The sequence below is a fragment of the Schistocerca nitens genome, chromosome 3 (genome assembly GCF_023898315.1).
Source record: "Schistocerca nitens isolate TAMUIC-IGC-003100 chromosome 3, iqSchNite1.1, whole genome shotgun sequence".
NCBI classification, from domain to species: Eukaryota; Metazoa; Arthropoda; class Insecta; order Orthoptera; family Acrididae; genus Schistocerca; species Schistocerca nitens.
Window position 1 is genome coordinate 977418049 of NC_064616.1, and position 16025 is coordinate 977434073.

The window sequence follows — 16025 nt, forward strand, 5'->3', positions numbered from 1 at the left end:
GGGTGTACACTCCTCAGTGAACGAGCACATTGCTTGATCATGTAACTGCAGGCTAAAATGGCTCTGAGCACTACGGGACTCAACTGCTGAGGTCATTAGTCCCCTAGAACTTAGAACTAGTTAAACCTAACTAACCTAAGGACATCACAAACATCCATGCCCGAGGCAGGATTCGAACCTGCGACCGTAGCGGTCTAGCGGTTCCAGACTGCAGCGCCTTTAACCGCACGGCCACTTCGGCCGGCCTATGTAACTGCAGGAAAACGAGGGATGTGTGAGTAGACGAAACTGACAACACCTTCCCGACAGATTGGGTGCTGTGCACTACACAACTGTGGTGAAACAAGATGGATAAACAGATGGCGCTAATGAAATAATACCATACAAGTTGTGGGAACTCACGTTAAGCTTGACCCACGTGGACTGCTCAAGCAGAATGAGACTCCTGGAGAAGCGTTTACACTGTTCTGTCACTCAGCTAGCACTTGCCTCAGTTTTGTGGCTTGCACGTCGCACAATTGCCAAAATTTGACCACATAGTAAATCTCTGAATGGGCTGGCGAATATCAGGCACTGCTAGTATGTGCTGGCTGTAACTGCGGCTCTGGCATTCATGCATTTCTCCGTATGACTGCCACACAGATCCCTCCTTGGGAGTGGAGCTCAGGAGCTATGAGAGGGTGCAGGCAACCAGCTTGTGACTAGCATGTTTGGAGCTCACGTCCTTTGTGGTGACATCAGCATGAGCACAATGGTAGTGGGCCAGTTGACAGTGATTAGGCAGCAGCCAGAGACGTCAGCACACAGGCTGGCAGAGTACACGCCTGTGTGTCTGCATGCAGCCGGCTAGTGACATTGGTGGCTGGCTGTGCACAGTCCATAGTCCATATGTGGTTCATCTGAGAGGACACTAACACACGAGCAATGTCTGGCTGGCAGTTAATATAGTGAAACAATGCATTCATGAGTTGCACACTTAATGCAAGGTAACGAAATGAAGCATTCACAAAGTAGTGCTGTTCATTGTTCACTGAGCTCACCAACACTGCTCAGTCTGGCCACAGCACTCGAGAGAGTAGAGACAAGGGAACTGCATAAAGTGTCTTAACTTGTGCAAGTGCAGAAACGTTGCGACTCAAACACAAGTCTGGCAACAGCGGCAGAACAGCCAGGCGACATGGTGGGCACAGTCTATAGTTAAACCCGAATGTAAATATGGAAACCAGTGAGGCAGTTTATTTCGCCTCAATGCCTGATGTGACAGCAGCACAAGGACATGAAAGTGAGTCCAGGAGCTGTGACAGACAAGCTGCTGATGAGACGGGAGGTGTTAACCGGAACTTGACTGGAGATCAACTGATGATGCAGACCACTGGAGACAGGGTCTCTACAGCAAGCAGCAGTTCAGCGGCCATATTCTAACCCCATATGGCAGCTGGGGCACATGCGGGTAGTGTCACATGGCATGACATTGTTATTACACAGCATGGGTGTTTGAAGTGGACATGGTGGCTAACACATGTGATGTAATCCATCAGAGGCTGGGATAGTGTGGGTCAGTGTGATTGTGGTGTAAGTTTGGGTCTGGCTGTGAGTTGCACTTGGATATCCTAATCGTAAGGCGACTGTTCATAAGCGGAATATCCAGTTCTGGGTACCGGTCCAGCACATATTTTCACTGTCGTTATTCCATAATACAAGTACTGTTCGTCCATATTAGCAACTGCGAATACATTTCATGTATTCATGTAACAAGTGAAATGGTCCAGCATCATCAGCAGGTACCCCTTGCCATCAGACAGAGGAATCAGGCCCACAATGTCCACGTGGACATGTGGAATGTCGCATGTCGTGTCGAGACTGATGCTGACAGGTGCACAGGTGTGCCTCCAAAATTTGCAAATTGGCATGCAGTGCAAGTGCTTACTTGTCGACAGTAGTTTTTCTGGAGTCCTGGCCAGATGCAATCTATGGCAATGTGCGATACAGTAGAGGTGACACTGGGGCGTAAAGTCTATGGAGGTGAACAAAAGCACTGTGCTGCAATTTCTCTGGGAGGAATGTGCGATGTTTGCCTGTTGATACATCATACCAAATCTTATGGGTGGAACCAAGAATGGGCACTAATTCAAGGTGTAAGCTACTGAAGGCGTCATGGCGGAGGCTCTCCAGTTGTTCAGTGCTCACCCGCTCTTGGGCGATACCCACAAAGTTCACAGGTGGAGAGACAATGGCACAAGCATCAGACAAGCAGTCGGCAATGGTACTCTCTGTCCCGGAAATATGATGAATGCTTATAGAGAACTGTGACACATATTCCAAAGGCTGGGATTGGCGTGACAAACATTTGGTGTTGTTTACACTAAAAGCGTTTGTGATGGGCGTGTAGTCACTGTAAATAATGAAGGAGAGGGCTTCTACAGGTGGGCAGAAGTATTTTACCATCTCATATACCGCAAAGCTACTAATGATCATAAGAAAACCAAACGCATTGTAACATCAGTAGTTTCAGTGAGAAGAAGCAGAGTAAATAACGGCTACTGCTGATGTGTTGATGAAGCATTGCACCTGTGGTGGTCTGGATGATGTCCACAACCACAGTCAGTTCTGCATCATGCACTGGGTGAGTGAGCAACATCTATTCTGTGAGGTTCCATTTGATTTCAGCAAAGTTTTTCCCCCTTGCATCCATCCAGCACATGGGACTCCTTCCCTTTAGAGTGGGGCTGCATAGAGTTGCTGTCAGTTGTTCCTGCACAGTTAGGAAGGTCGAATGGTTAAAGTTAAGCATGCTGAGGTAGAAGTGTAATTCTTTATGCGTCTGAGAGTGAGTGTGGCATATTTAAGATCACCTGTACCTTGTAAGGTAGTGGCATGGATCCGGTTAACGTAATTAAAAGTCTAAGAACGTCTATTTTCATGCCAAAAATATACACTTCAGGGGGACGATTCCTGCGTCACTCAGGCACTGAATGATGGTTTCAGGTGGGGTTGGTGGAGGATGGGCGACTTTGAGAAAACTAGGGTGTCGTTAGGATGTGTGAAACAACATGGTAAGCCTCACAAGACGCCATCCTGTAAACTATGCCAGGTCTGGACAGCATTCCAAAGACCGAACGCCATATACATGCTCTCAAAGAGCACAAACGGCGTGATAATTGCCGTTTCTTAAATGCCTTCATGCAGTCGATTTTCCTAAAAATTACTGAGCCTCCCAAGGTTTGGCAAAAATCCTGTAGGTGTGGTACTGGAAATTGGTCTGGTATCATTCGTGAATTCAAGGCATAATAGTCCCCACATGGAGGACATGAAACATCTTTTTTCTGGATTGAGTGCAAGGGAGAGAAGAATGGGCTGCTTGATGGTCAGACAATGCCTTGTCAAATCATAGCCTGAAACTCAACCTTCCTTGCAGTGAGCCTACCGGGCGTGAGTTAATGTGCACAGCATGAGGTGAGGTGGAAGGACCAGGCATAGGTACAGTGTGGTTGAATTTCGAATGTTTCAAGTTTGTCAGAGCACCAGGCGGGTGAGTGACCTCTGTAAATTTGTGGAGGATGACAGCATATAGCCCAGGCACTTGAGTAGTTCTACACTGAAGAAATTCGTCTGCTGCCACAGTCCTGCTATCTTCAACCTTGTTTTTACAACTGTCAACTGGGTGTTTGCAATATCATCAAGCAGCTTTTACTGACTGAGGAAATATGCACCCACCATTGGCTTATTGATGTTTGCCACAGTGAAGGTCCATAATGTGTGGTGTAGTCCAATGTCCAAATCTTGTTGGTTTGTGCTTCTGTTTTGATAGTCTAATTACTCGCAGCCATAAGAAACAGCACCTGAGCAGTCCTGCGGCCCCTCACCATGGCTAGTTGGAATATTGTGTATACAAGATATCTGGCACTGACAGCCCATTCAACCATGAAGAGACACTTTGATATAGAACTGTAGCAGGGTAAGTCTAAGACCGATTGCAGCCAGAATTTGGGTATGAGCAGGATGGATGGCACTTTGTCATATGTGGTACCAGCGAAAACTGTTTGGTGACTCCTCTGGCATCAGCAGGTTACTGCTAGAGCAGCTGGTGCTGCATTGCTGGTTGTGTGAGCCTGTGCAGCGGTGGCATAATCTGCTTTTTGCTGTGATGGCTGTTGGTCTCTGGCCATGAGTGTACCAGCTGGTCAACCAGTATGCTTAATGCTGCTACCAGCGTGACCAAGTTCTGAACTAGGTGGTGCAGATTGGTGTCCAAAGCGGTGACTGCAGGAGGCATGTACTACTGCGGAGGTGGGGGTACTTGTGTCAGGAGCTGCTACAGCTGTGGTACAAAGCGCCATTGCCAGCTCATCGAGCACCTGATCGACCAAGTCTAAAACTGTGCCAAGCTGCATGTCTGTCTGTGCAGTTACGACTGCTTGCACTTGTGCTGGGAGACTGTGCACTCTGATAGCATGCAGTATCTTGTCCAGAACCAAATCTGACACTGCAATGCTCTGTAGTTCAAGCAGGAACTGAGCTGGCCTCCTGTCTCTGCATTCCTGTTGGTACAGCAACTGATAGCTGCTTTGTTTCTATGACTATTAAATGTGCAGGATTACCTCCTCTTTCAGTCAAGTATATGAAGACTGTGATGGCGGGTCATTGATTATGTATTTTGCTCCTTCTGTGTTTTCTTATTAGCATAGTTCTTAAATTTCACGCATGTTTTTCTCTATTTAAGTCGTTTATTCTCGCGTTTTACGACTAAGCGTAAATTCGGGCAGTCATTTGCTCACTAGTTATTGACTTGTCTGTTTTTAAGAGCCAGGGCTGTTTGCTTTGAGCCTAACAAGCGTCGGACAGGCTGCTACTGCCATCTGGGATACACCTGGTAAGGGCAAAGTGTATTTAGTTTCTTAGCAGTAACGTTCTTAAGTTTTGTGCTTTCTCTATTTAAAAGGTTTATTGTTGCGTCCTTGTAACTATAAAGTGACAAGTCAATCTGTAGTGCAGTTTTCATTTCTTATGAACAGCCAGTTTCACAGCTCATTAGGCGTCAGCCTCCACTGCCTTTTACAGTCAGTTCATAAGTTAGTAATACTGGTATGGTTAGGATGTGTACATGTTGTATGCGGATGCAGAAAGAGCTGCCCACATTTGGCAATCAGCTGTATGTGCATTTGGATATGGTCAGTCGTCTTTAGGCAGCTGCTCCAGGGTATTGCGGTGGCAGAGAAAATGAAGCATCCCAAGAGATGCCTCATGACACCTAAGGTGTTGCTTGTTTTGCCCACTGGATTTGCTGTTGAAGAACCTCCCAGTGAACCAAATGCAGTGGATCCACCTTCACAAGGGGATGTGTGGCAGGTGGTAATGCATTCACATCACTAAAGCCAGGGGGCCAATGTGGAGACACACTGCCTGCCTTCACCCACTCGCCCTGTGAATGGACAGGTCGCTGCTCCTGCAGCAGGGTCTGAATAGGCATGTAGGGGGATGGGTTTACTAGTTATTGGGAGCTCCAAATTTAGGCGCTTTATAGAACCCCTTAGGCAGATAGTTCAGGTTCAGAAAGAAATCCAATGTGCACTCAGTATATCCGCTGGGGGGCCTCATCTGAATTGTGGAGGAGGCCTCGTTTGCCACTGTCGAATGTGTAGGGTGCAGTTGTCTGCAAGTTGCAGTTCAAGTTGGCTTAGGTTCTGAGGCGTTTCTCAGTTCATACAAGTAGTGGGACAAAGCGGGCGTCACCACACTCTGCATTGTTGCCAGATTTATTCAAGATGGCAGCCATAGATGTGGCAATGTCGCAGTGATGTCATGGCGGGACTTTCAAATTTTGGTGGGAAAAAAGGTCAATTGGGCTACCTCCACTAGCCTAACCCCTCCCCTTCCCCCTTCCCCTTCCCCCCCCCACCTCTGCTATTCCCCACCATCTGGACATATGTGGGAAAAGGACTCAGTGTGAGCTGGGCTGCTGGGTACGATGGACGTAAGTCTTTATTTTGTATGCATTGCTCCCCTTCCCCCCCTCCTACATCTGGAAATTGGTGGGAAAAAGACTCGGTCCGTGCTGGTCTGCCAGACATGATGGACATAAGTCTTCATTTTGCATGCATTGCTTATTTAAACAATTTGACTTGTCATAGACAAGATCTCCATCCAGTGTGTCCACAATGAGGTATGCAGTCCAGCTGACCTAGTTCACAGCACCAACACCAGAGGGCACTGTCGCCCCTCCTCTCCCCTCCTGTGACATAATCCAAGATGGCGTCAACGGAAAAAAGTGGCAGGGAAAGGACTTGGTCTGTGTCTAGCTGCTGGACTGTGAGAACGGACATAATTGTTTATTGTGTTCAATGGACTAGCTGTCTGTGCTGGAGGAGGAGGAGGAGGAGGAGGAGGAGGAGGAGGAGGAGTATGAGTATACAGCTCTAATCATGCATTTGAGGACTGTCCAGAATGAGATTTTCACTCTGCAGCGGAGTGTGCGCTGATATGAAACTTCCTGGCAGATTAAAACTGTGTGCTGGACCGAGACTCGAACTCGGGACCTTTGCCTTTCGTGGGCAAGTGCTCTACCAACTGAGCTGTTTCGATAGCAATGATATTTGGCGGAGATGAATACGCTTCATGAAATAATGAAATGGGGCTAAGTTGCATTCCCAACTCATACTGATAAATGCCTGTGCTGTAAATGTAGAACATTCGATAAAAGTCCAGTCTGTCTGTCTTCTGAAGCACAAGAAGCAAGACGAACAGTCCAGAGTCTCCATCTCCTGCTGGAAGAGAGGCAACATGCCGGGTCACAGCACGACCAGGGAGTGCAACGGCTTACGATATGGTCATGCGGTTGCTGCAGGGCCACGCACTAAGCACTTCCTGTTGCGTTGGAAATACCCGCGGCCTTTTTCCTTCCTATTGCAGGCACAGGGATACCCTTTGTTGTTGAACACGAACTGCTTCAGGAGTTACTAAATCTGGTGTTGAGGAACATTGTCACATACATAACGTGAAGATGTCAGGGGAACTAAATGTACCATTGCACAAAGAGAGAGAGAGAGAGAGAGACACAGAGAGACAGAGAGAGAGAGCTTTGCAGATGACGTGAGAATATTTAAGCGATTACACGTTTAATTCCGAGGAATACCGCCATCACCACAACTGAACACGGACTCTGAAAGGATTGCAACTCACCTCTCAGCCCTGAGACATGCACACTTTTGTGGGAAATCCCCTTGTCTTTGAGCACGAGCTGCTTGAAGAGCTACTAAATCCAATTGAACATGTCTGTAAATGCACTTTCAAAAAAGATAGCTGCAGAGTAGTTTGCTTCAATCTTGCTATGTATAACGTCACGCTCGAAGATGGGCTCGAAAAAAAGATCGCAGCACACTTATGACATCTCCCTGAGACACTTCACACACTTTTGTGGGAAATAGGTCCCGAAACCGATATCAACTGCAATATCTGATTTTACACGCCGAAAACGATGCTATTTGAAAGTCTAAATAAACGTTTCTGTAACTCTAAACAAGACGGTCACCACTTTTAGAGTCTTAGCTGCTGGTTTGAAGGCACTGCCAGAGACAGAGAAAAATTTCTGAGTCCTACAGCTACTGTGGTGTTCATCACTTTTCTGAAACGGTGACTGGGCTTAGTTTTATATTTGCCGTTGCTGGTGTCAGGAATATTATTTTTCCTCTCTTCTCGAAGCTCACACTGATGTCTAAACACAGACAGGAAAATCAGAATAATTACTCAAACAGAATTCGAAGCACAGTCCTACAGACGAGAAAAATTGCTGGAATTTGCGGTGAATTTTCCATGTCCTACAGCTGCTGGTCTGGAGATACTCTAAAGCCACAATGGTGGATGAGGGACAGCACCTCACCAGAGATGGATGGTCTGCTTGGGCGACTCTCTGAACACTCGAACAAAAAGACATCATTTTGTTCTCAGATGTCACAGAACTTTCCATAGAGACCTTTAGACATCTTGTTCGAACCAGTCCGTAGAGGATCCTATCCCCACACAAACGATGTCTTGTGAATGGAGCATTCTGATTGGTTCTTACTGAATTTACACGCCAAACAGCTGTTGCTGCCAGTATGGGAGCACAGTCCACCATTTTCTGTAGACGAAACTTTCAGTGGCAACACTCTTTGGACAGAAAGGAGAAAAAAAGTACAGATTTCATATTGTACTGACAGTTAAAACCTGCAGAAATGGTCTACAGATCTTGAAATGTGGAAACTACCGCCTAAGACACTTCCTCAATTACACTGGTCTGCTACTGCCGAGGAAAGCTTGAATTTTTCGATGTGAAACACACCAAACTGCTGTTGCTGCTGGTGTGGGAGCACCGTCCGCCATTTTCTTCATACCAGACTTTCTGCGACAAAACTATTTTGTACAGATCGAAAAAAATATACAGCAATCATATTGCACTAACAGTTAATCCCTGCAAAAGTGATCTACAGCTCAGGAAATACGGAAACACACTTCCTTAATTACACTGCCCAGCTACTGTCGACGAAAGCTTGAATTTTTTTCAGTGTGAAACCCATATCGAGCTAGACTATATCACCACATACGATATCAATGTAGTAAGCACAGACAGTTCATATCCTCCACTATACACACTCATCACTTCCGTATCCTGCATATAGCCGTCAACCACCAGACTTTCGTACGTATACTATGAATACAAGCAGACCCCAAAAAACATAATCACATACACCATACATATAGTTGCAGCACTAGATATTTCCTGCAAGGTGAGGCAGTCATTCACCACAGCCACCTGTCACGAGTCAACTGCTCTTGCACACATGGTGGCGCAATGCACGACGAGAGTGCCCTCAGCAGACTGCGGTCACTCTCCAAACTGGTGTATAAAGGCTGAATTGACTCCCCCCTACCACCCAGGCACAAAGGTGTTACTGTTTCCAACCCCAACCTGCTTGCTTGCTTGCTTCCTGCAGCCATCTCCAGTCTCTGGGATTACAAGAACATATGTATTTTCATATTGTTTCACAGTTCATCATAGTACTCACGCGATATTTATCGTTATCAGTCATATAGTGGTTAGCTACTGATCGCTTGCACAGTGCAATTCCGAAGATAAGTAGTGAAAATTGTATCTCTAGAAACTTTAGCGAGGTGCAGCAACGTGGGACATGCTGCAAACCATTGAGTAACTAGAAACTTATCTCGTCTGTGAAGATTTTTATATGAAAACTCGAAAAAAATAGAGAAAACTGGTAGTTCCACGCGCGAATACGATATCAATGGTATAACAGATTCCAATTCATCCTCATGATTTACAAAGTCAACCAAGGTGTTTCTTATGTCTAGAGAACCCGCAAAGGTGTCTTCCACCCATCTTTCACCATCTAGATGCACACAACGTGCATCACAATCGATGTTCTCTCAACCAAATAAAAACGGGAAACATGTAGAAGCCGTCAGCCAGACAATTTACATGGGAGAGAATAATGGTTCAGAGCAAACACATGCCCATATTGAATCTTCTCAAATCTCCATGGAGAACACGTGCATTCCTGTACTCCTGCTGGGCTCTCCAGTCTGGACAAGTCCCACCGTAAGCCAGAAGTGTCAATGGTTCCCACCACAGTCTACTGCCATAACACATGCACTCCTGCACGCCAGGCAGAATCGTCCTAGGAACATATGTTTTATCACTGTACTTACAATTAAATATTATGATTGCACTCTCAATCTGATGACATTTGGCAATGAGTGAAGTATCGGAAATGCCCCCACCTGACAGCTGTGGTTCTGGAAATATAAATATGTATAACCCTCTCCTGACTGGACAAAATTTTCCACATGAAAAAAAATCTTTGATTCCCATTACGGCTATCACAATTTTCCACATTAAATACATACCTTCCCTTATGACAGGACAAAGCCATCTTCTTTGCACATGTTGGAATACACACATACTTTATAAACATGCTGATCATAGCGAACTCATCACTCATCCCATTCTGCTAAATATAATTCTTCCACAATAAATTAATGTTGATGACACCAAACAATTCTGAGCGAAAATCTGCGATGGATGGACATGTCTCATTTGCTTTCCTTGCGAGTGGTACCAGCGTGATTTAGGAAGATAGACGTAATCGTCTTATAAGCGACGAGCTATTAAGAAAACACGATGGCAATGGCTGTGTTACTGCCACAAGAGGTCTTGGTTCTACCGGTGCAGACAAGTAACGCTAAGGATATCCTTGTTAAAAACTATACAGGCTTTATAAATCAAGGTATGGTATTGTTTCTGGATGAAGTAGTCTTCCACACAAATACTGCCACATTGAATGCAGATGGTGATCACAGGGTGTGTATTAACAGACCGAAAGTGTGGGTGCATGTCACCAGTGGTGTAAGCTCGTAATAAAAGCACCGAATTTAGAAAGTTATTCGGTTAAGGAATGTGGTATGAAGCTGGGTATTTGCAACTCCCTCATGACACTGCTAGATATTTCTCCAGTATTTGTGACACATTCTATCTCAGTGCCATATCATACCGTTCTGTGATATATCCACTGGGTTATAAGCAATGACTGATTGAGAATGATCACATACAGTATATGAGCATTATGCTACTACATTGCAATGCGTTTCTAAACTACATAGAGGTACTACAGTCCAAAGGAGATGTGTGTGTCTCAGGGTGCATCCACGTTTGTCGCTCAAACGCTCTCTCTATCATGCACCACCCAACAGAGAATAAGAAACTATGAACTGTGCTAACTTCGTCCGACAGAGAAATAGATATATACATCGAAAACAAATACCATCTGTCTGCTGGCATTGAGCATATGTGGCGACGCTATTAAATATACATGTATTGATGCAATCAGTGATTGAAGTCGCTTGTACAGACCACTGTTACGTTTCATCACCTGTACTGTAGAAGGACCATATTCTGCAGACTATCGGTTGCAGCTTTGTACACAGCCATACATTTTTTTATTTTTTCCAGAATGACTTGAAGTCCTGTGTCAGGTTCTAAACTGATATTAAAATGTTTCGAGCCTTGGGCTTCCACAGAAAACTGGACATAACACGGTGTAAATCATGTAGCTGCTGCTTTCTCAACACACACACACACACACACACACACACACACACACACACACACACTCACTCACTCTGGATGATTGAAATAAAATAGTCACGACATAAGGAAACTAGAAGTGTTTTCTGGCACTGTGTAGCATCTCCAAACAGCTGTCTGAAGGTGACTGATGACATCTACATTTAAACTCATCTTTCACAGTGACACTTTAGCAGATGACTCGGTGTTCCATTTTGACTGATTCCTCATCTTGTGGTCATGTACACGATCACTATTTCGGCGCTAGCCATCGCCAGATGATGTTGCCCCTCCACCAAGACTCTTTCTCCATCTCAAACAAGTAGTGTCAGTCAATTATTATGTGGTAATCAACAGTGTACAAGTGTGTGGATAGCATGGAAAAGACACCATCAGTGTACTGTAATAAGCATTACAGTTGATGGTGCGATCAGTTTTAGCCATTTTACCAGTTTTTCAATGCCGATCAGTGACACAGCAGCATGCTTCAGAGATTCTGCATCATTGCTAAACCATCCCTCCACTACCCTGCGAGTATCATATACTAGATTGCACATGTATACAGATTAATGCACAGTACATCCATTCATCGTTAATTCTCAAAGTCACAGAGCATCCTCACATTCTTTGGATAGTAGCTGGTTCAATTAGCAGCTGATCAAAAGTGAACTGCTACATTCCACGTCTCATGAAGGAACAGAGGAGGTTAGCATCCCCTATCGAGGTATAGTACATATGAAAGTGTTGTCATGATATAACAGATGGTTAAGAAGCAGAAGAAACGAGTTGTTTATGCATTATGGAGCTCCAGACGGAGAATAGAAACACCAATGCAACAGTAAAACAAGTCGTAAAGGGTCTTTGAGACCATGATGGCCAATTGCTAACTATCAATTATATATGCCCACACAAGAAGGACAAAGTCTGTAAAAGGTCATTTAGGGTAATTAATAATGAAAATCTCATGATCTGCAACAGTTATCTTCAACTCATTTACTGGAGTTCAATTTATAGAGCACTGAAAGTCAATGACAAATTTAACCTATTTATAAATGAATTTGTGTGCCACTTTGAAGCTGTTTTCCCTGTAACAACTGCTAAGAACTAGTACCAGAGCCATACCAGCAAACAGTGGCTCACATAAGGAATAAAAACATCATGTAGGACTAAAAGACTGCTTTATGTTTCTCTCAGAAATACTAATGTTCCTGAAATAAGAGCTCATTATAAAAGGTACTGCAAGATCTTAAATGAAGTTCTGATAAAGGCAAAAAGTATGAAATAGATAATTCTGGCAACAAAATAAAAACCATCTGGGTTATTATTAAAAGTTACTCAAATGATGCAGAAAATATTGAAGTTAGACATAATGGGAGTATCATTGATGAAGGTGAAAATGTTGCAAAAATTTTCAACAAGCATTTTTTGACTGCAGCAGATCAAATAGGGTGTAATTGTTCTATAAATGAGGCTCTGAATCTTTTACAAAGAAATGGAGTTAGTGCAACACCCCAGATTAGCATGCCTCCTGTCACTGTTGAGGAAATTAAGAAGATAATAGGTTAGGTTAGTGTTGTTTAACGTCCCGTCGACAACGAGGTCATTAGAGACGGAGCGCAAGCTCAGGTTAGGGAAGGATGGGGAAGGAAATCGGCCGTGCCCTTCCAAAGGAACCATCCCGGCATTTGCCTGAAACGATTTAGGGAAAGGAAGATAATAAGGACCATGAAAAACAAAAACTCAACTGTTATTGATGGTATTTCCATCAAAGTGTTGAAACACACACATTTTCATTTGTGAAGTCCTGTGCCACATCTTTAATGAATCACTGAGACTAGGAATTGTCCCTGATAAACTTAAATATGCAGTGGTGAAACCATTGTACAAGAAGGATGACAGAAACTAAGTAACCAATTATTGTCCTATTTCACTCTTAAATTGTTTCTCCAAGATTCTCGAGAAACTTGTACACAGAAGGATTCTTGAACATCTTAGTAAATACAATATTCTCAACAAAAGTCAATTCAGTTTCCAGAAAAACATCAACAGAATATGCAATATATTCTTTCACCAATGCAATCAATCAATAATAAAATGTCTCCAACTGGAATTCTTGTGACCTTTCTAAGGCATTCAATTGCGTGAACCATGCGATTTTTCTGAGAAAGGCAGAATTTTATGGGTTAACTGGAGAAGCAGGGATGTGGCTTGCCTCCTATTTAAAGGACCGGAAACAGAAAGTCATGGTAAATGACACTAATGGGGAACCAGTGTCCTCTTCTTAGGGCACAATAAACTGTGGAGTCCCACAGGGCTCTATTCTGGGTCCTCCACTTTTCCTTATTTTCATAAATGACCTTCCAATGCATACAATGGCTAAGATAAAATTTACTTTGTTTGCCGATGACACGACAATTCTGGTAGACAATTCAACAAATACTAATCTTGAAATCACTGTAAAGGAAATTTTTCAGGAGACCTTTAACTGGTTTACCTCTAATGGATTATCACTAAATTTTGAAAAAACTTAATTGATTCAATTCCATACAAGCCAAAATATCGAAGGGGAGATTAATGTTAAATACAATGATAGGAATTTAGCAAGAGTGGAGTCAACAAAGTTCCTGGGTCTACTTGTTAACAGCAATCTAAACAGCTCCTTACACATTCCTTACCTATATAAAAAACTAAGCTCATCAATTTACGCTATTCGTGCGATTGCTTCCTTCAGTGGCGTAAATACTTTGAAAGCTGCCTATTTTGGTTATTTTCATGCCCTGATGGCCTGTGGAATTATATTCTGGGGAAACCAGCCAAAGGCAAACAAAATCCTCATAGCCCAGAAAAAGAGTCATTAGGATTCTGTGTGGTGTCAATTACACACATTCCTGCAGGAAACTCTTCCAAGAACTGAGAATACTCACAACAGTATCTCAGTACATTCTCTCTCTCTCATGTGTTTCTTGTGTAAAAACCATTCCCTTTTTGAAATGAACAGCATGTATCATAACTATGACACTAGGGTAAAAAAATGATCTACACCTTGAGCAAAAGAATCTAAGCATGGTGCAAAAAGGAGTACACTACTCTTGCATAAAAATATTTAACACTCTCCCTCGGGCAATAAAAATGTCAGTTACTGATCCACCTACTTTTAAAGATTAACTTAAACAGTATCTTCTAAGTAAAACCATTTACTCACTGGACGAATTTTTGTATGAGAATATGTGAATTGACTTTTATCTATTGTAAGTCTGTTCAATGTAATTTGTAACTTTTTACAGAAAACAATTCTTGCAAACATTTTTTCTATGTAATATATTATTCATTGTACAACCCATTTTTGTAAACAACTGTCTCAAATCTATATAAATGACACATTCTACACCCAAGCAATTTATCACTAATGGGTCTACAGAACACGAATGAAATAAATAAATAGTTTTTTGCATTCAGTGTTAGCTTGTTAGCACTAAACCATTTTTGTATATCTTGTAGGACATGGTCCACAGTACTGTGCAATGACTGCTTCAGATCACTAACTATTAAACTAGTATCATCAGCAAATAACATGATTCTAGCTTTTCTCTCTGCCACCTGAATATCAATGTAAATGAGGAACAGCAAGGGGCCTAATACACTTCCTTGGGGTACTCCTACTGTGACCTCCCTTGGATCTTATCTTAAGTTTAATTTTTTGATTAATATTTGGTGCTGTAATTTCAACCATCTGCATCCTCTTTTCCAGATAAGACTCAAACCACTTTTTTACCGGTCCTCTGATACCTATAGCTTCACGCTTTTGGAAAAGTATGCTGTGGTCAACAGTGTAAAAGGCTTTTGACAAATCTAGAGGCCGTTTAAATATGATAAGGAAAAGGAAAGGGACTCTTATATGCTACCTACAGTAACCATCAAGGACGTAACAGAGCTAATTGACAACCTAAAAAATAAAAGATCAGCTGGATGGGATGAATTCTCTCCTTTTCTACTGAAAAAATGCAAGGGTGAGTTAGCCAGACCGTTAGTCCATCTAATAAATTGTGTACTTGAAGAAGGTGTGTTTCCGAAGAAACTGAAACTTGCTTTAGTTAAACCTTTATATAAAAAAGGGGAAAGAAAACAACCACAGAACTACAGACCAGTTGCCTTAACGTCAGTGTTTGGTAAATTAATTGAAAAAATAATGCTAGAAATCCTAATTGAGCACTATAATATGAATAACTTAATAGGAGATTTCCAACACGGCTTTAGAAGTGGTCGGAGCACCATATCTGCAGCAGTACAGTTTGTACACTGTCTGATGGAGAAAATAAATGAGGGTTACGAAACGGCAGGAGTGTTTTTAGATCTTTCCAAAGCGTTTGACAGAGTCCATCATGGCGCTCTTTTAAGTAAACTTGCTTATAATGGTGTCAGTGGGAAACTGTTGCTTTTAATAGAATCTTACCTTAAAGATAGACAACAATGCACAGAAGTTGTGTATGATAATGGAGAGGTAATTGCAAAAAGAAGATCAAAGATAAGGAACATAAATTTTGGTGTGCCACAAGGCTCTATCTTGGGCCCCTTCTTGTTTATTTGCTACGTGAATGATTTCCCAAAAGTATTAGACACCAGTCATCATATTACTATGTATGCTGATGACACCTCTGGGGTTTGCTGGGCATGTAGTAATGATGACCTAAATTCAGTGGTACAGAATTTTGTTGAAAAAGCCCAAACACATTTTGAAAAAGAAAACCTGAGGGTCAATATTAACAAAACTAATTTAATTTATTTTAAGACAAGTAGTTCAAATAAAAATACTGTTCTAAATGAGGACATTCAGGAAAATACCTGTTCAGAATGTAAATTTCTGGGGATATATATAGATGACAGACTTTCGTGGAATCAGCAAATAGATCATGTCTGT

General features: G+C 42.8%; 1 protein-coding gene across 1 annotated transcript in view; it reads left to right on the forward strand.

Moving 5' to 3' along the window:
• The first annotated feature begins 2154 nt into the window (after positions 1-2154).
• Positions 2155-16025, forward strand: part of LOC126249512 (translation initiation factor IF-2-like) — a 62551-nt gene continuing 48680 nt past the window's right edge. The window contains exon 1 of the mRNA XM_049951164.1: positions 2155-2263. Within this exon, the coding sequence (XP_049807121.1) occupies positions 2155-2263 (109 nt within the window). The remainder of the gene's footprint in view (positions 2264-16025) is intronic.